We start from the raw sequence: 25,827 nt of genomic DNA on the forward strand, positions 1-25,827 counted from the left end.
CAAACCCCAATTACTAAATAAATTTTTAACACATTCCCTAGCGTTTTGTACGGTTTTTTACACTTTTTGACACGGGGCGCGCTTAAATTCATAGGTTTCCGCTTAGCTGCCTTTAAAAAAATACTAGGTTGTTGGCGCTAAAACCAACTCACTTAAAAACAAATAATTTTTCGTATGTCCATGAACATAAAAAAACGGTTTAAATCATTTCATTAACGAAGGCCAAATGTTCATAATTTCTGAAAAGGGTCTGTGCGGTTATTTTTAGAAAATTTCAGAAATTATTTTTAATGCATTTACACTGAGAAACTGTTATTGTAATAGTGTTAAAATTTTTGTTAGCAATTTAAATAAAAGTTCTGTGTGTCCCCCCTTATTGATGAAAATCGTTTTAAAAAGGGCGTTTTACCCAAACAACAAAAAAAACTACCTGTTTTTAATTTTTAAAAAATTTCAAAAAATGTCTTGATAACAATTTATGTTTCATGAAAAAAATTATTGTTTCAAACTGCTAATTTTTTACGTTTTTTGTATCAAAACAAATAACAACATCTTTTTATATGCTTCAAGGTAGAAAAAAAACTAGGTTTACCCCGAAAAATATTAAATATCTTTTTGTCGGCTGCTTTTAAAAAAAAGCAATTGGCAAAAGAAGCTTTTTATCGGTACAGAGCATCAAATATGGCCCAAAAAATTTCTCGAAACAGGAAAACGAGGTTCCCGCCGGGGGTTTTATAAGTCAAAACCCGTCTTTAAAAAAACACCCTTAGGACAGCTAAAACGTTTTTCTTTGAGCCAGGTGGTCTCTATTCAAAGCCGGGGCTTTAACAAAGGCTTGACTGTAAACACCACTGTCCATTGCAAAGATTTATATATTATTTCTTTAACCACAAAAAATTAATTAAGTTTAAAATTGTTTAAATAAAAGTACACCTTTTTTTTAATATATTCAGCGTTAAAAAAGCTATTCCCGGCAAATAATAGGCTTTTTAAAAAAACCCCTGTTATGAGGGTTATTTTTTATTCCAGTTTTTGTGATCTGACTAGCTTTTCCCCGGGAAATTAAATTTTTTTGGTAGTTTTGGGGAAATATGATTTTCAAAATTTGCTTTAAAATCAATTACACAAACCCAATATAAATAATGTTTTTGGAATTTTTTTATTCGGTAGTTGAAATTTGAATGTTTTAAACGTGCATGTTTCATATTAAAAACCCGCATTAGCGCTGTTCGGCATTTTAATGCAGTTTCGAGTTTAATTTTTAAATGACCCCTCGATCTATTTTTATTTGTTTCTTTTTATCCATACACTGACACAGAAACAGTTTTCGGGTTGGTTTGTATTTGCCGGTTTTAAAGTTGTATCCTTTGTCAATGCCAGTTTTGGGAAAACCTAAACCCTTTATTATTTTAAGGATTTTTTGATACTTTTAAAAGTAAAAAATATACACTTTATACCTTTTAAAAACAGTTTTTTTAAATTCTTGGATTTAATATATTTGAAAAAAAGGGTTTAAAATTGATAGTTAGTTATTGTAAAATACACTGTGTAAGATAAAATCTTTCTGTTCTTTTTCTAAAAGTTTTTAAAATGTTCAACCCCAACTGTTTTTGTTATTGAGTTTCCTTTGAAAAGCTAGTCATTGATTATGTGTGCTGGCACTTGTAAATTGTATGTATGCATTGGGGTGTGTACATTTACAAGCCCCAATACGAAAATCCTTTGGCTGGGCCCGTACTATTTATGCAATTCGCCAGGGATATGTGTTTTTGACAAACAGAAAAAGCTAACGGACCTTCAGCTATTTCGGAAGAAATTAAAATGAAAGAGAAAAGAAATTGAAAACGAAAAACCCATTTCGATTCGTAATATCGCGCTTTTAATTTTCCCTTTTTGGGGTTTTTTTTTTTTTTTTTTTTTTCTATTAGAAGTCAATTTTCAGCCTTTATTACGAATGAATAACCTGGGGCTTTAGTGCAGCATTTAATCTATAAAAAATATTTGGCTCTGGATAAAAGAAATCCACGGGGTCCGTGCATTGTAATTTTGGAAATTCATCAAATCGCCAAAATGTCTTTTTGTGTTGTCTAGAGTGCATATATGCCTCGTGTAAATATAACCCTTTGAGAGCTGCAGCCTAGCATTTCAAAAATTTTTCAAAAAATTTTGGTATTAAAAAGTTTTTCTACGGAATTGGAAGGGGCCCCCATACGTAATACGTTTTAGTACTTTAAAGGGTTTCGGAAAGGATATTTTGTTTTGTTATTTTTCGTATATTCTAAATATATTTTTACTACATGCGCGATTATGCAGTGCCCCCATGCCCCGGGTTTTTTTCAAGCTGTTAGGCCCCCAAATTCAGCAAAAACCTTTTCTGTTTCTTTTTTTTTATGCAGGTGCCTTCGGACAGTGATAGAATTTTTTTAGAAATTGAGTTCCGTAATTTCGTTTAGACAATCAAAAGCGGACCCCTTTGCGCGCCTTTTTTGGGGGGTCAGTATTTTTAGGGAGCCTTGGTTTTTGACCTTTTAGCCCCCTTTATGTTTTTTAAATTACGCTTTGGAAATTTTCGTAAAAAATCCTCCTTTCCCCTTAATTGGCATTATCTGTTAGGTTTTTTTTTTCGTTACAGTTTTCTTTTTTGGGCCCAAAAGCCCCCCGGCTGTGATTCTGGTGTTCTGGGTTTCCATAAAATTAACCTTACCCATTAGTTTTGTACTTTTCTGTGAATTTTCCCATTTTTGTATTGATCATCACATGTATATTTATTTATTATCGGAGGGTACGTGTATTTTATAAATTTGTGTAAATGAAGTATTTTTTTCATTATTTCCCCAGCTTTGTTATTTAAAAATTTTTCTTAAAAATTACCTATGTGTGTGTTTTGGGGTTTTGGGTTTTGCTATAATTTTTGGTTTAAAAATTTTAGTTTTTTTAAGAATCACATTATAGAAAATTGGTGCGCTACGCTATTAGTTTTATAAGTAAACTAGTTTGGGCTGTAGTTAGTTTAAGGCAATAATAAAGCTCCCAAATAACACCCTACTTTGTCGTTCTTTGTTGTTTAAAAAAAACAGCAACTTTAAAATTTTTTCTTCTCCTGAAATTAGAGTACAATTTCTGCTTTCCACACCCCATTATGAATGGTTTGAAAATGGAAAACATGGAATCGAAAAAATTTGGTCGGAAAATTCCCCAGAAAACCTACATGCTGGTCTTGAATAGTTTAAGTGAAATTTTTCCGTATGAATAACGTTGAAAAATGCAAAAACGATTCGAAATAATTTTGGGCGGGAATTCCCCATGAAAACCTACATTGGGGCTTAAAAGTTCAAGTGAAAATTTCCGTTTTAAATAACGTCTGAAAATGGAACACTGGATCGAAATTTGGTCGGGAAAATTCCCCCATTCCCCCACGTCATTTGGGGATCAAATTGTACGACTACAAAAAAATTCATATTTTGTTATGCAAATGCCCTTTTTTTTGACCCGCGAAAAATTTTTTACCAAAAAAGAAAAAAAGATTTTTGTTTTTATTTTGGCACTGATCAATAGACCTGAGACGAGAATGTTAGTGAACTAAAAAAAGTTTGTAAAATATTATGGTAAATTACCTAGTTTAAAGGGAATCTTAAAAAAAAAGGTTCGCAGACTGGTGCAACAAATGTTTTTTAGGGGAGAATAAAGGAACACGAAAGGGAGAATAAGAAACCCCGAAAAGGGTATACCCTACCCTGGGAAAAAGATGAAATATTTAGATAAACTCGGACACAAGCGTCATAAATTTTTATTTGTACAACCTTGGGATTTCGGAAAATCATTTGTATCCCTTGGAACCGCATCGTAGACCCCCTGAGTGCTTTTTTAAAATGAGATAAAGCGCACCTTGAAACCTTTTAGAAAGGCCCTGGCGCTTGGCCGTGAGGTTCGAAAACCGTTTGGGGGTTGTGCTAGAATTCTTTCATGTCGGAAGCCTCCAGCTGGCTTACGAAGATGGGGGTTCTGCTCAGGTGTCCGCTCCTTTCTGATATAATGCCCGATGTGACATGGCCACTTCCCCTTTCAATCAAGGCGGAAAAGATCCAAATGACCCGAATTTATCGGGAATGACTTAAAAGTTGTTTTTTTTTTTTTGTTTATTTTATTTTTAGTCCAAGCTTGAGTATTTCAACCTATGTAATCTCAGTGTGATGCTTACGTGTTTTTTAACCCCTTAAAAATATTCAAATAACTCTCTTTTCAATAAACGTTATGTATTATTTTCAGACAAGGTAACAAATCGATGGGGAAAACGACTTGCGGGGAAATGGAAACATTTATTTACCGGGTAAAAATTCTGATAATTAAAAATCCAAAATGCCTTGATACGCAATAAAACATGGGATATTTCTGCAATGTGCTGTTATAAATTTGGAAATTAAAAATAAAATTGTTTTCAGTTAAATTCTAAAACCCCTCCCTTTAAATTTTCCCAGATGACAAACCCCCTCCGCAACTTTCAAAATGGACAAAACCTCCTGTGATTTTTAAACAGGGGGGCACCTCCCCCCCCCATCACAGACGCACTTTGCTGTAGAAGGGCTATCGTAGATGGGGCTTTGTCCTACCTGCTCCAAACAACGTGAGAGCTTTTGTTCGCTTATTTAGGGGGAGGGGTTTTGTCCGCTTTGTCAAAAATCAACGAGAGGGGTTTTATTCGACTACCATAGTTTTAGGTTCAGTGATTGCAGTATAATACGTAATAATAATTATACTCAGTACATTTCAACACACATATTGCAGGTTTTCTCATATATTGATAAAGTTATTGAACAGCTGTTTATTAATTATACATTCATTTTGTCCATTGATAAAACAGTCAGTGTTTTCGCTTCCATAAATAATATGTTTTGCCATCGCCTATCAAATGATTTGTTTCTTTTTTTTGAACAAAGGGTTTACATCTGGATCTCCTTATGATAAGGAAGGTGGTGCTGCAAAATACATCTGTCTACCGAAAACCCCTACATGGGCAAAATACGTTGACGGTATACAAAACATTGGTGGATATATGACCGGAACAGAATTTGATATATACCCGAATGTATTTAACCCGTTCCCTCGAAACATGCAAGATCAGGATGCGCCATGCGTTCTTTGCCGCAGCCCAAGACCAACTACAGTTATGGTTCCTGGTAGGACAAACTGCTATCCTGGTTGGACAATGGAATACACCGGATATCTAATGACGGACCATGTGAACCACAATTCTGCAAGTGACTATGCTTGTGTCGATGTTAATCCAGAAGCTGTGTACCATGGTGAAGCAAACCAAAATGGCAAATTATTTTACTTTACGGAAGTGAAGTGTGGATCTCTGCCGTGCCAGGAGTACCCAAATGGTCGTGAACTTGCTTGTGTTGTTTGTTCGAAATAAAGAGTTACTTTGCCATAATCAAAAGTGTTATATGCGGTTGTAGTCATATATTCAGTTAAATACTATGCATTTGTGTAAGTAACATCTTTTGGTCTAGTTAAAAGATAATTAAGAATAGTACAAATGTCATTGTTACGAGCAGATAGATAGATAGATAGATAGGTAGGTAATAAAAATGATTCAGTTAAGCAGATAGGTTGGTTAGGTAGGTAGGTAGGTACGTAGATTTTGGCATCAGTTATATAACGTGGGTATTAGAACATGGTACAAATTGACACAAAGACATACCGTGACGTCAGATCTTAGGGCTAATTAGCGTAATATAACAAAATTAAGAAAAAAAAAAAGAAAGAAAAAACGTTTATGAATTTAAAGTGGTGTGAAATATTGTGTGTTTTTTTTGTGTGTAATAAGGCACGGTTCACCAAAGACTAAAGTTACTCTTCCTTTTCTATCTTTTTTATTGTACGAGGCAGTTAGTAACGCTCTGCAACATCCACAGAATAACTTCATGCAGAAAACAATTGGTCGGCATGTCGGCATATTTGATTCCTACTGAACACCTATGGGGATCATCTTAAGGTAGTTCTGCTTTGACAAAAGTCATGTTGGATAGTTTGGAGTGATTAATTCTATGAGCAAATTCTTTATGTCAATGGCTTATTTGTGTTATTATGATTAAGCACAAACAAGTAAGAATCAAGAACGTTGCAATATACGAGCACAGTACACAACGCATTGTGACAAGCGACTTGCTATAGCAACGTACCATCGTTTTCCTAAACATTTTATCCCATTAACATCTTTGCCTTTAAAATATAGCCATAATATCAGAAAAAAATCTCCCAAAAAGATTTATTTAGCAAAACAAACTTATATAAAAAAAAACTTATTTCGATAGAAAATACGAATAAAGAAACGCTCAGAATTAAATAAACGGCATCTGTTCTTTCAACGATGCGTCATATAGGATAAAAGCATCCTTTTCCATAGTGTGGATATCCCTGTTTTTCATTAATCTTAGATTTTGTAGAATATTCGATAGAGGTGGTATTTTAGTTAAATGATAAAGAAATAATTCAAGACCTTGCCTAACAAATATATGAAACCTCATAGTGTTCCCACCGAAGGATTCGTTAGGACAAACTCCGACACTTAAAATTAACCTTTTTTGAAAATGTGCTTATTTGTAAATGAATAAGCAGTAGTGTCGGATTTTACTTTAGAACTCAATTTTTCATATTACCATTAACCTGATAGGACAGGCTTGTACCTTTAAGACTATAGTTACGCCTGGGTCAGCGTCAAAGGTCCGGTGATATTCCAAAACTCTTTTAGACAGCCTCCAAGTGGTCACCGAATAAAAGGACTACTAGCATCTAAGAGAAGTTTAACGACACAATTTAGAAATCCTGGATGGTCCTTGGGTTGAATCAGGTCGGACCCAGCACCCTATTATATATATCGGATTTAGTTATCTTACTTGACCCCTCCCCATGTCCTATCTCAGAGGGTGATAAGTGAAACATGTACAGCTATGACTGGTATAGGTTACCTACCATATTTCCATGTATGGCCTCTGGAGTTTGATATCGCTGGTTCTCTAGGCTAGGTACCCACCGTATACTGGTTTGGACTTTCAAATGGTAAGTTTGCAACCGGCAGCAACGTCAATGACGTTGGATTTCAGATATCGCTTGAAGGTTTCGGTGACAAGTTAGAAGGACAAACAGAAATGGTATCTATTTCTGTTATCTATATAGAACAAGTGAATAAGTGCAAAAATACACATTGCTGGCAACTCATATAGTTTTAATAGCTGGTGCTTAGCAGCTTTCTATAATGTTCTTTGCGGAAGTTATAATTGTGCTGGTAGCGTTTCATGGTGTAAATTGTGAAGAACAAAAGCGACTTGTTTTTCACAGCAGCGAAGACATTGCGTTGGAGTTCAAGACATTACGCCAGAAAATAGAAGCTCTTAAAGTAAATCACACAAACGACATACAAATGCTCCAGAGTTCACACGCACAAGAAATACAAATGCTACAGAGTTCACACGCACAAGCAGTACAGTCGCTCAACAGTACACAAGCACAAGAAGTGCAAGCACTCAAGTCTATGCAAGCGCAAGAATTAGCAGCCCTAAAAACAGAAATTTCAGTATTGAAGAATGGTAAGTGAAGTAGTAGTTTCTATTAAAAAGAGATTAATCGTTTGAGCAAGGATTTGCATTGGTTAAAGGGTGACTGATAGGAAAGGCTATCATTTCGCGAGGTAGGGTTAGTTCAACCACTGGAAGATAACGATGTGAAATAAGGCACTGCTTAAATCGAAAACCGACCTGCCTTCAACATATCTGAATTAAAATCGTAAATGGATTTTTTATGAATAATGTTCTTTTAAGTTATTTACTTGTAGAAAATGTGTAATTACGAAAGTTTTGGCAAATGTCAAGAAATTTTGCATATGTTTATTCCAGTACTTCTGCAACATGTTGCCTGTCATAGATCAGATGTCATAATCAATCTTCATCTTCGAAATATTTGCCACTTTACTCGTTTGTTTTCATTTTGTTGATGCGGTTCACCTGCCAACACTAGGTTTTTCGAACGTAAAACCAGATTTTTCGAATACTAACCTATATTTTCAACGGAAGTAAAACCATAGTTAACGCTCATGAACCCAGGTGGTTTACGTCCAGTAAACGAGGTTTCTCGATTGAACTATGAATTTCGGTCGTTACCCTAAGTTCATGTGCGTGAATCTGTATTTACGGGCGTAAACCTGGGTCCACGAATAAAAACCATAATTTACGAACGTGAACGTATGTTAAGGATGACTACCCATAATAGGCCTCAGTTTCACCAAAAGTTTACATACAACGTGATAATGTAACTTTTGAAAATGTCAAACGATAGAAATAAGGTGCATATTGACAAGTTATATAGTGACAGAAGTTCTCAAAAAATTCCTTTAGATTACCTCCATGGATAATTTTTTTCATGAGTTATCTCCCCTGAAAATTAGAAAAAAATAGTTTTCTCCTTTTCCCTACGGGGAATTTTAGATTTCTTTTTGATATTTGTATCAGAATAATATAATGCAGCTTTCTACCTCTAAATTTTCTTGAAACTCAAGCTCAGATTCTCATAATCAAAGAAAATATATATTTTCCATAGGCATCAATGTTACCTTCAATACCGATCATCTCCCCAAAAAATGATAAAATTAGAAAAATCTCTCGGTGAAACGTTTTTAATTTTGAATGTCTTTAAAGTGACCAAATTTCATTTAGATATTACCATCCAGTTACAAGATATGAAATATGGCTATTACACCATGTTATCCTTCACGACCGTTAACTTGGGTTTACGACCGTGAACATGGGTCATCGACCTTAAACATAGGTTCAAGCTCGTGAACATAGGATAACGGCCGAAAATCATAGCATTGTTCGAGAAACCTAAGTTCATGTTCGTTAACTATGGTTCGCGGCATGCCAAATACCCAATAATTACCTTCTTGATCGAAAAACTGGGATTATTGAATACAAACCTATTTTTTTCGAGCGAAAACAAAGGATAAGGTGCATAAAACACAGTTTACGTTTATAGCACGCCAATTGTCCAGTCATTACGCGAACCAGGTTCACGGTCGCAAAACTAGGAATAACGATCGATAAACTAGGTTTTCCGAATATGAAACCAGGTTTTTTCGAATATTTATCTATATTTTCGAGCGAAAACATAAGATAACGGTGGTAAACCGCTCATGAACCCAGGTTTACGTTAGGTAAACGAGGTTTCCCGATTGAATTATGAATTTGGGTCGTTATCCTAAGTTCAGATGCGTGAATCTATGTTTACGGGTGTAAACCTGGGTCCACGAGCGTAAACCATAGTTTACGAACGTGAACCTATGTTAACAAACGTGAACTTGGATTTATGACCGTGAACATGGGTCTACGACCGTAAACATAGGTTCTAGCTCGTGAATATAGGATAACGACAGAAAATCATAGTTTTGTTTGAGAAACCTAAGTTCACGTTCGTAAACTATGGTTCGCGGCATGCCAATTATCCAATAATTACCTTCTTGCTCAAAAGACGAGGATTATTGAACACAAACCTATATTTTCGAGCAAAAACATATGATAACGAGCATAAACCATAGTTTACGCTTATGGTATGCAAATTGTCCAATAATTACGTGAACCTAGGTTCACGATGGGAAAACTAGGATAAACGATCAAAAACAAGGTTTTCCGAACGTAAACCCAGGTTTTTCGAATACTTACACCTATATTTTTCGAGCGAAAACATAGGATAACGCCGTAAACCACAGTTATAACTCTTAAACGTAGGTTCACGCTTGTAAACCCAAGTTCACGGTCGTAAACATAGGTGCACGTTCGTAAACTATGATTTACGGGTGTGAACTGGGGTTCATGAGCGTAAACATAGGATAACGACCGTAAACATAAGATAACGACCGTAAACCACAGTTAACACTCTTAAACTAGGTTCACGCTTGTAAACCCAAGTTCACGGTCGTAAACATAGGTTCACGTTCGTAAACTGTGTTTTACGGGTGTGAACTGGGGTTCAGGAGCGTAAACATAGGATAACGACCGTAAACATAAGAAAACGACCGAAATGTGTAGTTCAAGCGATAGACCTAGTTTATCAAACGTAAACCATGGTTTTCGGGCGATTTATTAGGATTATAAAATCAACTACGAATTTCTGCGTGGACATGGGTTTACGGCCTTGAACCTATGTTTACGAGCATGAACCTACGTTTACGAACGTGAACTCATGTTTACGACCGTCAGCCTAGGTTTATTATCGTGAACGGTAGTTAACGGACGTGACATGAATGGCAACTGTGAAAAACTTGTATTTACGAGCAATAAACTAGGTTTTTCGAACGTAAAATCATGTTAACCTATTTTTTCGAGCGTAAACATAGGATAACATCATAATCATAAACCATAGTTCACGCTCGTAAACGTAGGTTCACGTTCGTAAACCCAAGTTTACGGTCGTTAACTATGGTTTACGTTCGTAAAGTATGATTCACGCTCGTGAACCCCGGCTAACACTCGTAAACGTAAGATAACAACCGAAATTCATCTTAGTTTTGTTCGAACAACCTATTTTATCAAACGTAAACTAGGTTTACGCTCGTAAACATAGGTTCAGTAAGCCATGGTTTACGTTCAATAAACTAGGTTTCTCGACTGAACTATGAATTTCGGTTGTTATCTTCTGTGTCCGAGCGTGAACGTTTACGCTCGTGAATCCCGGTTCAAGCTCGTGAACCATAGTTACAAACGTGAACGACGATATTATATTTTTTCGCTCCAAAGAATAGGTTAACATACTTTTACGTTCGAAAAACCTAGATTATCGATCGTTAATCCTAGTTTTTAGACCGTAAACCTTGGTTCACGTAACTATTGGACAATTGCCATACATGTCACATCCGTAAACTTTGATTCGTTAACATAGGTTCACGCTCGTTAACTCATATTCACGCCCGAAATTCATAGTTGATTTTATAATCCTAGTATATCGGCCGTAAACGATGGTTTATGTTTGATAAACTAGATTTCTCGGTTGAACTAGAATTTCGGTCGTTATCCTATGTTTAAGCTCCTGAAACGAACGTGAACCTGTGTTTACGACCGTGAACTTGGGTTTACAAGCGTGAACCTATGTTTTCGAGCGTGAACTATGGTTTGCGGCGTTATCCTATGTTTTCGCTCGTAAATATAGGTTATATTCGAAAAACCTGGTTTTACGTTCAAAATCCTGTTTTATCAATCGTTAACCCTAGTTTTATGAGCGTGAACCTGGGTTTACGTAATTATTGGACAATTGGCGTGAGATAACAGGTCATTAATTTGTTTACAATTTGCGAAAGGTTGCAGATCAACAAGTCGCAAAGTCTTCTTCAAAGAAATCCGAAGCTCAACATTCAGTGCACGTGCTGGAAGGACATATTTGTCTTTATTTGAAAATTTATAGTTTTAGTTTCATCGAGAGTTGCATGTTAAACAGTATATAAGTGTTTCGACTTTGAATAACAATAAAACAATTGTGATTGCTTTTTTAAGTATATCGTTGTAGATGTTGCTCTCCTCAGTTTCTTTGGAGCTGAATTCATTTCAAAAATGTTATGAAGTCAGGTATTTGACAAGTTCTTCACTGTCAGAAAAGTTGTTCCTGCAATATTCAAATTATAACTTTGGATGACACATTTTCAATGGCCTGGTCGCACGTTTCCTCCAGTCTATAGTTCAACACAGGTTTGCTAATGTGTATACAATTTACAAGGGAAACTACATTAAAACTAGGTATTTTCAGAAAATCTTACAGAAGAAAATGATGAAACTATTATTTGAGTGATACATATATTTTTGTCCGAAATAATATACATTAACAAACGCTCTTATTTTTTTCAACTTTGATAATTTAAAAGGGGTATGGTCGACGTAGGAAGGTTTCAAATTTTCCAAAATTTTGAAAGAGTTAATAACGTCTTGATTCAGTGTTGTTATATATTCTGGTCTTTGAGGTCATGGAGTCCTTTCAATAGATGTGTAATAGAGTTCCACTTAAGCCGGTGCTGGGGGAGGGGGTGGGGATGGGGCGTGAGAGATGTTCACGTTTTATTACCCCTCATGAACAGACACAATCAGACCGAGTTTGTTATTATTCTGTATGGCTGCATTTTATGCTTCATAAAGATTTTTTTACAGGTTTTATTGACTATCGCAACAGCAAACTGCCATTTGGCGGCTGTAAAATGTCTCCCCGTACTTGGATTCAGTGTTGCTGTATTTTCTGGTCATTTGAGATAATGACGTCCTTTCAATAGATGTGTAATAGAATTCCGCTTAAGCCGCTGCTAGGGGGCGTGAGAGATGTTGTACGTTTTATTACCTCTCGTGAACAGACTCAATCAAACCGAGTTTGCTAGATTTTATTCTGCTTAATTGCATTCTATGCTTCCAAAGGATCTTTTTTACAGATTTTATTGCTTTTATCACCTAAATGCAATAAATCCAATAAAAAAATATCATATAAAGCATACAAATACTGACCACAGTTATACAAATAGATAATGAAATACCACAGGATTCAGTTTCGGTTATGGCGTGGTCACACTACACGTAGTTAATCGTAGTAAGGAATGATCGCAGTTGATCGTAGTTGATCGTACTAAGCGTAGTTACACGTAGATAATCGTAGTCAAACGTAGTAATGATCGTAGTTCGAACTTATGATTTGTCCGTAGTAAGCAAATAATTTTTCGACATGTTCAAAATCTGACTACGATTAACTACGATGTTTTGACCCTACTGTGACCGTAGTTTGAACGTAGTTGATCTTAGTTAAACGTACTTGATCGTACTTAACAGTAGTGTGTATCATTTTTGATCGTAGTACAAGAAAAACACATCGACAGTACGGTTCAACTACGATCAACTAGGGCTCCACTAAGGCTAAACTAAACTAGGGCTCCACTACGGCTAAACGCTTTTCCGTAGCTCAACGTAGTTGATCGTAATTTGTCGTAGTTGTTCGTACTTCGATCGTAGTATAAACGTAGTGTAACGTAGTAACTCGTGGTAAGACGTAGTGATACCCTAGTTAACCCTACCCGATTTACTCGTAGTTGAACGTAGTTGTTCGTACTTACACGTACTTCAACGTACGACAAACTACGTTTAAAATGAACTACGACCAACTACTTGCGTGAACGTAAATGTGACCATTACTTTAAAGTAAAGACACAGAGGTTACGGTATTCGCAAATGATTGTTTAATTCACAAAATAAGAAAAAAAAACCTGTTTTTTCAGGTCAAGGATCGACGTATGTGAGATGGGGTAAAACAATGTGTGATGGTAATGGAACAGAGAAGGTGTATTCAGGTAGAATAAGAAATTTAGAAAAACCGTGGTATACATGTATTGTATTTATTACTGTTTCGTGTAAGCCTGTCCAGACCGAAACCCATGCATGTATTTAACGTAACTGAGCTTTTTCAAATTGCCATAATTTATTGTATATATATATATATATATATATATATATATATTATATATATATATATATATATATATATATATATATATATATATATATATATATATATATATAATTACCTTTATGTTCGCACTACTTTTATAAAAGCGAAATAGTATCATAAAAGGCAAATGTTATTCTTATGGCGAGTTTTGGACCCCAACAGCGTTCTTATCTCCGAACTAATGTTGCTGAACAGCATGTTAAAACAATTTAAGTCTATGATTTCATTACAGGATTTTACTCAGGATCACCATATGATGTCGAAGGTGCTGCGAGCTACGTCTGTCTCCCACAACATCCTACTTGGGCAAAATATAAAGATGGCATACAAAACATAGGTGGTGAAATATCTGGCACAGAGTATGAGATATCTTCAATTATGAACCCATTTTCTCAAAACATTAACAATCAAGATGCACCTTGCGTAGTGTGTCGAAGTCCAAGACCAAAAACTGTCATGATACCAGGAAGGAAAGACTGCTAACCGAGCTGGACACAAGAATACACGGGGTATCTTATGACTGGTTACACTGGCCACAAAGGTGGTTCTGACTATGCATGTGTTGACGTTGACCCAGAAGCTGTCTATCACGGAGAAGCTAATCAAAACGGCAAGCTACTCCATCTTACAGAAGTTAAGTGTGGATCTCTGCCGTGCCAGGAATACCCGGACGGACGTGAACTTGCATGCGTTGTTTGTTCGAAATAATTTGAAGAAAATAAAATAACTCTTTACTTCACGTATTTTGACCTGCGCACAGTTAACATATCCTCTCCAAAGAAACCACTAGTAGTGTAAAAATATATTTTTGTATTGTGTTTACACAGACAGGATATACATGCTCATAAAATCTTGCTTGGGATTAGGATCATATTAGAAAAACATTTGAAAATAAATGCGTCCATTTGACCATCTGTCTTGATCACTATGCGTGTATGTGCGTTTCCTTAATACAACACCGAAATCTGTGTCGTAACACAAAAAATGCAAGACAATATATACTATTCCATTGCACCGTAGTTGTATGAATGTATGATAAACATCGACATTGTAAACTACCCCCACCTGAACGGAGATGCCACCGAGCAACACCATATACAAATTATTCGTTTGATAGCACATGCTCAAAAGTAGATGATTTTAATAATGTAGGGATAATACACGTTTTTGTGTGTATTAACGTCTGCCGAAGCCCGCGGGATTGTTTGTGACCGAGACCGAATGTCGCTATTCTTGCATAAAAACAATACACGACGACTTTATGTATTGTTTTCATATGTGATGACTTGACGATTCCGGTACATTTTTTATTTACCATTCGTGTTGTTCTTGGAAACGGTAAACATGTTTAAATATCCGTATCCAGGGCCCAGAAATAAACAACAATATCAAAAGCGCATCCTGAAGGTTTTTAAACGATTTTTTTATCTCTCGCTGTTACAAACATTAAATTACCAATGACTGTTCATATCACTTCACAATTTGGTGCACTCGAGCACAATTTCAAGAATAATAACTTTACATTCGAGCTATACTGAGTACGGACACAGTTTTGAGTACTGATGAGTACGAACGTAGTGTCAAGCTTCCAAGCTGTTTATATAAATTCTTCGAGAAATTAGATAAAAACATACCGACTGATACTTACCAAAATCATAAATATGATTCCCAAAAACAAAATCGCACAGATTACACGCGATTCTTTAATATTCACGGTTGTCTACAAAATCTGAATCGACGCCGAGTTCTAAAAGGGGAGTAAACAAGGGAAGAAACGAGTACGAACATTGTTGGTGGCAGTGCATTTGGCGTTAGTTACTGATACAGCAAAACATTCTATGGTTTAGATTGCATCTTTTATGCTTCCAGAAGAGGTTTTTATGAAAGAAACAAGACGCAGATACCAGATGTCAATCTGCGCAGAAATACATATACGGCCCTGGGAAAGCATTTCAAAAATAAAAATCAGGTATTAACAGCACGTGAATTGCCTTGTTTGCACATAATACATGGGCGGATCCAGTGAAAAATGTAGATTTTATGCAAGAATATAAATCTAATTATTAAAAAAAAAAATTGTTTCAGTCACAAACTACGGAAAGCTATCTCTTCAAATAGTTCAGCGAGAGACATTTTTGTTGTGTTAGAGGTACTGTTTAGTTTTTCAGCTTGAGAATTTTGGTTGTTTCAATAATCCCGAATTCATAGCTTTGGGTATTGTTAAATGACAGCTGTTTTTAATTTTGGTACTTTCTGTGACATGCAGGCTCCATTACATCAGATCTCTTATTGGAGAGGCCTCTTGATAGTGTTGGCTTTTAAACTAGGAGAATTTAGACTAATCTACTAATTTAACGGCGTTAGATTTCACTTTCTAGCGCAAATTACGGTGAGCCAGTTTAAAATGGCCCAATGCGCTTGCGCACGAGTAAGTTTTGAAATCCTCTAAGACGAAAATAATTGTTCGTTTAAAATAAAGAAATATAGATCTAGTGTAAAACTGTTGTTACAAATGTTGAAAACAGTTATTAACAGCAGAGTATATAGATATATATTTACTATTCTTTGTTCGCAGTATTAAAAGATATGCATATGCATTTAATCACGTTAAGATATATTTCGTTCAATCAAATAAATTTATTTGTTTAACTGGCGGTTCGTTTGCCCCGTTCGTTTGGCCCGGAAGATCTGCCGGAATAAGAAGAGCTCTTCCGAGATGCTCGATTGTGCATCTTCTGTTTTTAGATCTTCTGTGTCTTCCACTCGATTTTCGGAAGAGGTAGCAGAGATGTTAATCACGTGATCAAAACAAGGCAGCAATTCGACATATAAAACTTACAAACTGAGTAATAAACTAGAACAAATAAAATGTTTAGAATTTCTTTTTCAAATAACACATTAACAATAAAAAGAAAAGAATGATATATTCTTTTCACTTCCGGCAGACGTCCGTTCGATTGGAATTCTCTTCCAAGCTTTTCTAAAGCTTCTCGGAAGCTATTCTCTTGGACCCAAACGAACGGAGCAGTTGACAAAGAAGCTTATCAGTTGAGGTTCTCGCAAACATGGTAAGATGCCGAATTGGCAGCTTTCATCGGGGCCAAGTTCGGACTTGGAGCCAAAGACTTCAGTGTTCAATTATTGCAGTGGTAGCTTTTGAACATTTTTAAATGAAATTCAGTAACTATGAAATGCTTTGGTCTACAATCCTCGAATTGGCAGAGGTTGATCATATCATAAAGATGACTTATGGATTTTGAGATCATTAGGTCGTGGTTACAGTGACCTGGACCGGGAAAACAGTTTCCAGTCTATAACCCAAGAAAGCTTGGGCCTAGAATCTCTAAACTTGATACGAAGGTTGGCCATCACCAAGAGAATGATGACCCATAATAGGTCACAGTGATCTGCATCAGGGAAACTGCTTTTCGTATATAGCACAACCTATCATATAACCAGAGACATAGATAACAATTGTTAACTGTGTTAGAAACTTTATTAAATGGTGAAGATAATATGCAAAGATCGTATAGTACAGTGCAGGTTTGATTATCAGCCCCAGTCAGTAGTTACGTATTCCTATGACTCTTCAAGTGTGAGGCTCCGTGATGCTTATCTCCAAAATCCTACGCATAACGGAGGGAGTGGATTTTGCCACTTACTTTGGAGCTAATGCCAGTGGTATATATTGATTGACATTTTCTTGTCTATTAAGCTGAAAATAGGCTAAGATGTGAAACCGGCATGCCCCAAACGCGTTAAAGCCCCAGCTCCCTTTACATAGATTACTGATTGTTCCAAGGCAGTGCCCCTATATTCAACCTTTTGTCTATACCGTTTATATTTGTTATACACGTTGTCTTGTATGCTGATGATGTTACTTCCCATCTTTTCTTATGATACCACCCTTATTTTACATATACTTTCCTTTTTACCCCTACCTCGTTTTTTGTTACTAGTATACAGAATAAGATGTATGGTATATCAGTCCTACATATCATCATTATCACACATCGGTGTGAATAAATTCAAGATGCTTTTGTGAGCGTGAATGTATCATGTGACTACTCATAAATCGAAGAACTTGACCGATGGAAGTCCGTTTGGGCGATATCCAAAGAACCATACCTGTATAGAACCGAAAAGCGATAAACAAAAATCGAAAATTCGAGACGACCATACGTCTGTTCCTTTAAGATCATGGAGACAATTCAATTTTACTGTATTATAGAATTCCGCCGGTGCAGCGGTTGCGAAAGGTATCGACATTTCCTAACCTCTTGAGAACAGTCTCGACCAAACCGAGTCTGCTATTATTGTGATTGATGCGTGCTTACTTAGGTGCATCGTATCCTTCCAAAGGATATTTTAATAAATATTAATGCACCATCCTTGTTAAACGAAAAGAAAACAACAACCAAAATTCCTGTTTCTCCGATAAAATTTTAACAGAAGGCTTTTTCTAAATACGGCAACACAGAATAATTATGAAAATTCATTGTAAATTTAAACATATTTTTCAATGCTCTATGTAACTTTTATTTAAGAAATAATAGAGTTATGGGGATTGAGAGGATATTACATGTCATTGAGTGTCTTTTCATATTGAATTTATTAAACGAGTTGAATAAAATGATAAAATGCGAGGCTATGCCGAACATTTTATCAATTTTATTCAACGAGTTTAATAAATTCAATGTGGAAAGTCACAAATGTAATATTCTTTTTATCACATGTTAGCTTTTGCTGTCGATACATCAAAAATTCTACTTTCTTTTACTATATAAACAAGTCAATTTGACCAACGTCTCCTATACTATAAACGACGTCGATGTCAAAGCTTTATTACACTCCCGCGACGTCAAACATGTGATAAAATGTATTTTAATATGGCTAACAATGCTTTAATCATCACAACGATGTTATGTTGACGTCACGTCAACGTGATATTTAGCGCCATATACGCATCAAGAAATAGCCCTTTCAAATTTCATGAAATGTTTTACTTAATACCATCTTTTAAACGAAATGTCATATTGCACAAAAGTTTTGATTAACTTATACACATACTGAATTAGTTATTCGCTTTGCAGAATAATTCGCAATAATTTTCGCTCGAACTTAATTCTGCCGCAAGAAGTATTACCGTTTCCGGTCCTGGCGTGTTTTAACAAATACCTACTATTGGCGCCATGCTTGCGCGAAGAAACAGTTCCATCATATTTGATATATATTTTACAATAAAGAACATATTAGAATCGAAATAATTTATAGCAAAACAGTGCTTTATCACTATTTATACACATGGGCGGTTAAACGTCGTCTGAAATAATTTCACGAGGGCTGCACCCTCGTGAAATTATTGCGCCCGACGTATAACCGACCATCGTGTATTAATAGTGATAAAGCACTGTTTTGCTTTAAATTATTTCTTAAATAAAACACTGTTGAATGGCTTGCCAAACTTGGTCCAAACTATTGCACGAAGTCTGATGGTTATCAGGCAATAGTTTTGACTATTGACCGACAAGCCATTCAGTAAGTGTATATTCTAATATGACTAACAATGCTTTAATCATCACAACGATGTTATGTTGACGTCACGTAAACGTGATATTTAGCGCCATATACGCATCAAGAAATAGCGCTTTCATTTATTAAATATTTTACGTAATAACATGTTTTAAACGACATGTCACATTGCACAAATGTTTTGATTAATTTAAACACATACTGAATTAGTTATTCGCTTTGCTGAATAATTCGCAATAATTTTCGCTCGAACTGAATTCTGCCGCAAGACGTTTTACCGTTTCCGGTCCTGGCGTGTTTTAACAAATACCAACTATTGGCGCCATGCTTGCGCGAAATAACGGTTCCATCATATTTTATATATATTTTACAATAAAGAACATATTAGAATCGAAATAAATTATAGCAAAACAGTGCTTTATCACTATTTATACACTTGGGCGGTTATACGTCGTCTGAAATAATTTCACTCGGGCTGCGCTCTCGTGAATTTATTACGTCCGACGTATAACCGCCCATCGTGTATAAATAGTGATAAAGCACTGTTTTGCTATAAATTATTTCTTAAATGTCAAATTAGTCACTTATGATAGCTCACCTAGCGTTGTTTAAGATTTTTTTGAAAACAAGACAAGTGAACAGACTTCTAAGAGTAGGCCTACTGCTGGTCATGATTTTGTAATATGATAACTCTCTTTTTGTTACCTGGGCATGGTTTAATTGTCGTTTACTTTCATTTACATTGTTTCACCTATCTAACATCTACAAGTTTATTTACAAATAAGCATGAGTCCCACTTTATGTGGGCAGCATCAGCATATACATTTCTATAATACATACATTCAGTAATATATCACATGACAAAAAGGTAAACGGCTACAAATTGTTTTTATTTTCAAAATACAATAAAAATGCTATACCCGTCCGTTCTATTATAAAGTAAGGAAATTATCGAAATTTCGATCCAACATACCGGTATGTCTAAAATCATAGTTTTTTTTCTATCAGTTTATGTTTTAATGTTATTGCAGCTAAGAAGAACGAAAACTTGCATTTTCTCATAGACAGAGACGTTTTTATCTCGGCTTTAATTTTGTAGGTAAAACAACATAAAAAAACGTCTTTTTCTGGTCTCAGATGTCGCTGGGATGGGACCCATATGCCCATATGGGACCCTTCTGGGAAACATATTTTTGATACCAGAGAAATGTATTAGAATTCAAAGAAAATATAGGAAAAAGGATTGTTATACTAGTGACAACAATTATAGTCTTAAAATCAAGAAGTTGATGTATCATTTCACTGAGACATTGTACATGTGTCCCCTACGGGTCCGATGTGGGCAAATACTTACAATATGGGACCCAGATGGGACCATTCTGGGAAACGTGTTTCTTTTGAGACAAAAAAAACAAAAACGTAGAAACATTCGAAGAAAACATAAAAAACGCATTTCTATGCTAGTGAAACCACTTATAAACATAAAATGAATGAATTGGCATTTCACATCGCGTGCTGGGTTGTTTGAAGAAAGGGAGCTGGTAATTTTTATGAGTGAAAAGTAAAGAATTTTTGTCAATAAGCAATGCAAATATGTTCTTTTTCACATTTACCGTTGAATTACAATCATATTAATGTTTCATTTTTTTTAAAATAAAAAGCAGCGAGGAAAGAGATGGTCCACAACTAACAAGATAGTAAAAGTAATTCATGCTGAAGATGTTCTTATCTTTTAATTAATATTTTTTTAACCATTGAGTGAAGGAAAATAAACTAAACTATTAATGTCTTGAACATTTGGTAACCTTATCTTAATTTTAACTTGAGTAAACAGTAAAGAATATTGGACTAACTTTGACAAGGCTTTAGTCAAATTGTAGACAAAGATCTTAGGTCAACTAAACAAGATAACACTCTCACGCTAACATTATACATTATTCATTCAGTTAAATTAGAAGGAAAGTTGGGTCGTCAAAATGATGTTACTTGATTTCTTTATATTTATGTTACTGTTGCGTGGTAATGTGGGAGAAAACAGCGAATCCCGACGCCTTGTTTACCACAGTGGTGAGGACATTGCCGCCGAGGTTCAGAAGTTACGCCAGGAAATACAAGACCTGAGGGCTGAAGTGACAACATTAAAACAAGGCAAGTAATACTCTTAATTTAAATAAGATAATCTGTTTTGATATATTGATCCGTCTCAAAATTTAACTATATTACGACTTATCTCACAAGTTTTCGCATATTCCTATAGATGTTGTCGGCTTAATCTTTTTTCGTTATGATCACACTGGATCATCTTTGCGAAAAAACATGATTTAGCCTTATATCTGAGACACAAAAATGGCAATATAAGTCATAGGTCACCGGTATTGAAAAAGAGTTACCTGCCCTTTTATTTTATGTACTAATTAAACTCATCTAATAAGATCGCTAAAACAAAATCACGTTTTCTTATCATGCAGAAATAATATATGCCTTTTAGCGTAATCATGATTACGCCAAATTTAGGCATGCGAATTCATACGGGCGTATTGTGATTTTCCTCAGAAAAAGGTTCAACTTATGTCAGATGGGGTAGAACGACATGCAGTGGAAACGAAACAGAAAAAGTGTACTCAGGTAAAGTTTTTATTATCCCGGTTCGTCTCAACAGGTCGGTTTGTTAGAAAACAAGGGAAAAGACCGAAACTTTCAAATATAAATACGAAAATGCTCATGTTGAAATATATTTGATAATTAAACCAAAACAACCATACTATACACTCATGTACCAAATGTCTTTGCAGAAGGCAATACTCTTAACTTAAAACTATAGAACTCTTTTTCAAGATATTTTTGTCAACTAGCCTTTGAGCGCAGAACGAATATTTGTACAACTTTGAGTAAATAGAAATATTAAATATCTAATATTTAAATAATATAATAAATAGTATGTTTGCATTTAAGTGTTATAATCTAACATACAATTCACAGATTCCATGTGTTTCCTTCTTCAGGATTTACTTCAGGATCACCGCATGACACGGTAGGTGGTGCGAGTTACGTCTGTCTGCCTCAACATCCTACATGGGCAAAATACGTTGATGGTATACAAGACGTAGGTGGATATATTTCCGGGACAGAATATCAGATATATACAGCCACGTATAGCCCATTTCCTCAAAATATGCAAGACCAAGATGCACCATGTGTTGTTTGTCGTACCAAGCGGCCAACCACACTTATGATTCCAGGAAAGACAGACTGCTACCCCGGCTGGACAATGGAATACATCGGGTATCTAATGACTGAACATAGCACTCATAAAGATACCAGTAATTATGCATGTGTAGATGCGAATCCAGAGGCTGTGTATCACGGAGAAGCGAACATGAACGGAAAACTGTTCTACTTCACAGAAGTAAAGTGTGGATCTCTACCATGTCAGGAGTATCCGGACGGACGTGAACTGGCGTGTGTTGTTTGCTCAAAATGAACGACCCGAGATGATATATCTGCACTCGTATATGTCTAATACTTCACTTATCAAAATAAATACATTTATTTATGATTCTGTTTTAATCACGATTCCATTATATCAATGTCTTTTCCGAATATATGAATGAAAGTGTTTCATATGTATCTCCAGCTGGAAAAATCGATTATCGTAGATCCAATATTTGCAAAACTGAGATATTGTTACCGCTAATGCCACATCTTCGATACATACATTATTTACATTCGTGTTATGGATTTCACTTAGTCGAAATATTAAAGACGAGTATTTTTATATTTCAAAAGTTTAAATAACAAACTCCAAATTCTAGTCACATAATAACGTAAACTAACAAAACTCATAAGAAGTCTCAGACTTATACCTTTCATGAATTGAAAAGAGGTAGTCCAAACAATAGGACACTTTTGGAACAGCGTGATAACTTTTGACTGTCGCTGTCCCGTTAGAGGGACGGCAACTATGAAATAACAGGACTGATCATAAAATAAGTAATATAGATAAGCCAATTAAGTAAGGGTAAAAAAGAGGTTACTGGTCATACTACATTTGTATTTATGTAAATGATTGTTATAATACAAAGCAGAGGTCACATTAGAAAACGACGTCTATAGAATTTGATAGGTAGTTAGGTCTAATTTAACTGTGGCCTAGACATTAAGCACGAGTCCGGCTTCAGTGGAAGATGGGATCGTATCATATGCAAATCTTAAAGTTAAACGTTTTAAATCATTTAGGCAACAAAGAGTTTTAAAGGCACTCGCTACAGTTTTTTTCGGACGGGTCGATATTTACCCCAACACCGTGCCAATTTGTAATCGATGTAGCTCACTGCAGATTTAGTGCGGTCTTCTGCGCATGCCCGGAAGTGATTATCTAATGTTGCGTATGGCAAAAATTTGCAAATTATTGTATGTTTGCATGCATTTAATGTACAAAATGTATAATATACTGACTAAAGGTTAGGGTAAGTATCACCATGGTTACAAAGTATATACATTTAAAGTACTTTTAGTTCAAATTGCTTCAATCCGACATATACTGGAGTCTGTTATTTATACCAGCGCCCAAACTCTGCATTGAGTCACAGCTGTTTCTAATCCCGTACCGTACATTCGTAAACTATAGGTTTTGTTAAAAAAAGGCGGAAACTTTCATCGTTCTATGCCATCAAAATGCTTCAGAAACACCTTAAAATCCGCTTATTAAGAAATCTGCCGTTTGATAATTTTATATATATATTTCTAAGTCATTTGCTCAAACACTGAAAGAGTATTCCGTACCAACCTGCGTTGTATAAATGCCCACCACACCCCACCTCGTTGTAATTTGATTTAAGCGAAATCTAATATGGTGACCTATCAATTTTCTTTTTGTTTTAGATTAGGTAGACATAACCAAAGGTATGTGCAGAGTTTGATTAAATTCTATTATGTTAAACTCGATAAAATAGCAGAAGTACCAACTTAAAACTGACAAAAATATGCAAAAATAGCCCTTGGGTCTGCTGATCAAGTATTCCTTTCTTTACAAAATCATGTTCTTTTGATTTCTCTGAGCATGTTTCAAATAGATATATTGTTTTCCGTTATAAAAATGCTTAGATAATCAAATTTATGCTGATTATTGTACTTTACTGAAATATATTTTAGGATTACAGAAATTTTGAAAAATGTTTAAAATAGCACCATATCTAGGGGCAAATTAAATTGAAACAAAGCTGGTGACCTAGTATTTTTATTTCATTTTTCAATACATCATAACATGGTCTTTTAATACAAAACATTTCATCAAAATCTATTATTGAGAAAAAAATTACGAAACTGTAGCGAGCGTCCTTAAGAGATCAATTGCACGACTATCTGTCCGCCAGAATATCTTCTATGCTATATTTCAATTCATCGTGGATACAACATGTGCATGGAACCATCCGAAGTCGAAGATGGACGCGACTACTAGTACGAATTTAGTTGAAAAAGTTAAACGTTTGGAAAATACGCAAGGCATTGCGCTTGTGTTGAACCGAAAGGTGGCATACCGGAATGCCCATATTTGGTCTAAAACATCCTGAATAAAACAACGATCTCCCTTCTTGTCTCTCTGTTAACACTTTAATTATTATTATTGCCCAGATGTTAGTTTGTCCATGTCAAATCTTCATGGGATATTTTCTAAGACTTGCAAGTATATTTTGTGAAAATTCTACATGCATATAACCCTTTAAACAGCATAATAGACATATGGTAAAATGTTTTTAGTAATTTTATGAATAAAAAAGGCTTTTTGGCAGGTTATATATACCAACCTTGGCCCCTATCCCTCACCCTACCCCATCCCAACTTTGAAAACGTATAATTATAGCTGAATTGTCTTATATTAGGTTCATGGAAAATGTGCAGTCAATAGAGGCACACATATTTACATGATAAGAAACATTCTTCAAAGATAAGGACGATTGTAATTCCATTTGTAATGCTGATTATTTCATATTGTACCATTGGAAAGAATAACACAGTGAGGTTTGTATTAAAGTTTCTTACAATTACTTGTGCTGCGTTGTCTTGTGTTGAGGCTCGAGTAAAACACAAAGAGCGGCGATTGGCCCTTCATAGCAGCGATGACTTAGCCCTAGAGGTACAGACACTCTGAAGCAAGGTAGATCATTTTATCTCTTCCGTATGGATTTAGAGATGTTGTACCTTTACATGTGTTTCCGTTGGGTTTAACGTCACATCGACACAATTGTATGTCAATTAAAGACTTTCTAGGTCTTGAAGGCGGAGAAAGGATTCGGGTTATCATTCCGAGACAGTATTAAATGGACGATCAGATAGAATCAGTGCATTCCATAAGCATGGGTTTCTCACATGACAGAATTTGTAAACCACTATGGAGGTTTTGAATCCGCAGCTGAGGGGAATGTGATTCGAAGTTAACGGTCGCAATCACTCGCTCATGGAAACCGGTTCTTGGAGCCGTTCATGTTCCTGTCAGAATAAGTGTTACCGCAATTGATACAAAATATAGTTATGAACATATGGACATATAGTTGTGTCGGAAGCCTGTCCGCTTAGCTCAGTAGTAGGTAGAGCGTTGGTCTATGGATCGCGGGGTCGTGAGTTCGATCCTCGGGCGGGACGTATGTTCTCCGTGACTATTTGATAAATGACATTGTGTCTGAAATAATTAGTCCTCCACCTCTGATTCATGTGGGGAAGTTAGCAGTTACCTGCGGAGAACAAATTTATACTAGTACGGAATCCACGAACACTGGTTAG

General features: G+C 35.5%; 3 protein-coding genes across 3 annotated transcripts; all 3 read left to right on the forward strand.

The window, feature by feature from the left end:
• The first annotated feature begins 4,590 nt into the window (after positions 1-4,590).
• LOC128549930 (uncharacterized) lies at positions 4,591-5,416 on the forward strand. Its single transcript, XM_053527715.1, has 2 exons — positions 4,591-4,621; positions 4,935-5,416. Exons 1-2 carry the CDS (start codon positions 4,591-4,593, stop codon positions 5,414-5,416), a joined length of 513 nt encoding a protein of 170 aa, XP_053383690.1.
• Positions 5,417-7,213: 1,797 nt separating this feature from the next.
• LOC128550365 (uncharacterized) lies at positions 7,214-14,335 on the forward strand. The gene is made up of 3 exons (XM_053529291.1): positions 7,214-7,589; positions 13,289-13,360; positions 13,751-14,335. The coding sequence occupies exons 1-3, from the start codon at positions 7,259-7,261 to the stop codon at positions 13,999-14,001; spliced, it is 654 nt and encodes a 217-aa protein (XP_053385266.1). The 5' UTR covers positions 7,214-7,258; the 3' UTR covers positions 14,002-14,335.
• Positions 14,336-20,964: 6,629 nt separating this feature from the next.
• On the forward strand, positions 20,965-22,648 carry LOC128550366 (uncharacterized). Its single transcript, XM_053529292.1, has 3 exons — positions 20,965-21,198; positions 21,604-21,675; positions 22,053-22,648. The coding sequence occupies exons 1-3, from the start codon at positions 21,027-21,029 to the stop codon at positions 22,529-22,531; spliced, it is 723 nt and encodes a 240-aa protein (XP_053385267.1). The 5' UTR covers positions 20,965-21,026; the 3' UTR covers positions 22,532-22,648.
• Positions 22,649-25,827: the final 3,179 nt, after the last annotated feature.

Source organism: Mercenaria mercenaria, chromosome 17, assembly GCF_021730395.1.
Source record: "Mercenaria mercenaria strain notata chromosome 17, MADL_Memer_1, whole genome shotgun sequence".
Taxonomy (NCBI): domain Eukaryota; kingdom Metazoa; phylum Mollusca; class Bivalvia; order Venerida; family Veneridae; genus Mercenaria; species Mercenaria mercenaria.

Bases quoted from the DNA above. Each gene is read 5' to 3' on its own strand.
- LOC128550366 (XM_053529292.1), top strand. From the start codon at position 21,027: ATGATGTTACTTGATTTCTTTATATTTATGTTACTGTTGCGTGGTAAT. The intron at 21,199-21,603 runs GCAAGTAATACT...GATTTTCCTCAG, and splicing joins AGTGACAACATTAAAACAAG to AAAAAGGTTCAACTTATGTC. The intron at 21,676-22,052 runs GTAAAGTTTTTA...TTCCTTCTTCAG, and splicing joins AACAGAAAAAGTGTACTCAG to GATTTACTTCAGGATCACCG.
- LOC128550365 (XM_053529291.1), top strand. From the start codon at position 7,259: ATGTTCTTTGCGGAAGTTATAATTGTGCTGGTAGCGTTTCATGGTGTA. The intron at 7,590-13,288 runs GTAAGTGAAGTA...CTGTTTTTTCAG, and splicing joins AATTTCAGTATTGAAGAATG to GTCAAGGATCGACGTATGTG. The intron at 13,361-13,750 runs GTAGAATAAGAA...ATTTCATTACAG, and splicing joins AACAGAGAAGGTGTATTCAG to GATTTTACTCAGGATCACCA.
- LOC128549930 (XM_053527715.1), top strand. From the start codon at position 4,591: ATGGGGCTTTGTCCTACCTGCTCCAAACAAC. The intron at 4,622-4,934 runs GTGAGAGCTTTT...TTTTGAACAAAG, and splicing joins TCCTACCTGCTCCAAACAAC to GGTTTACATCTGGATCTCCT.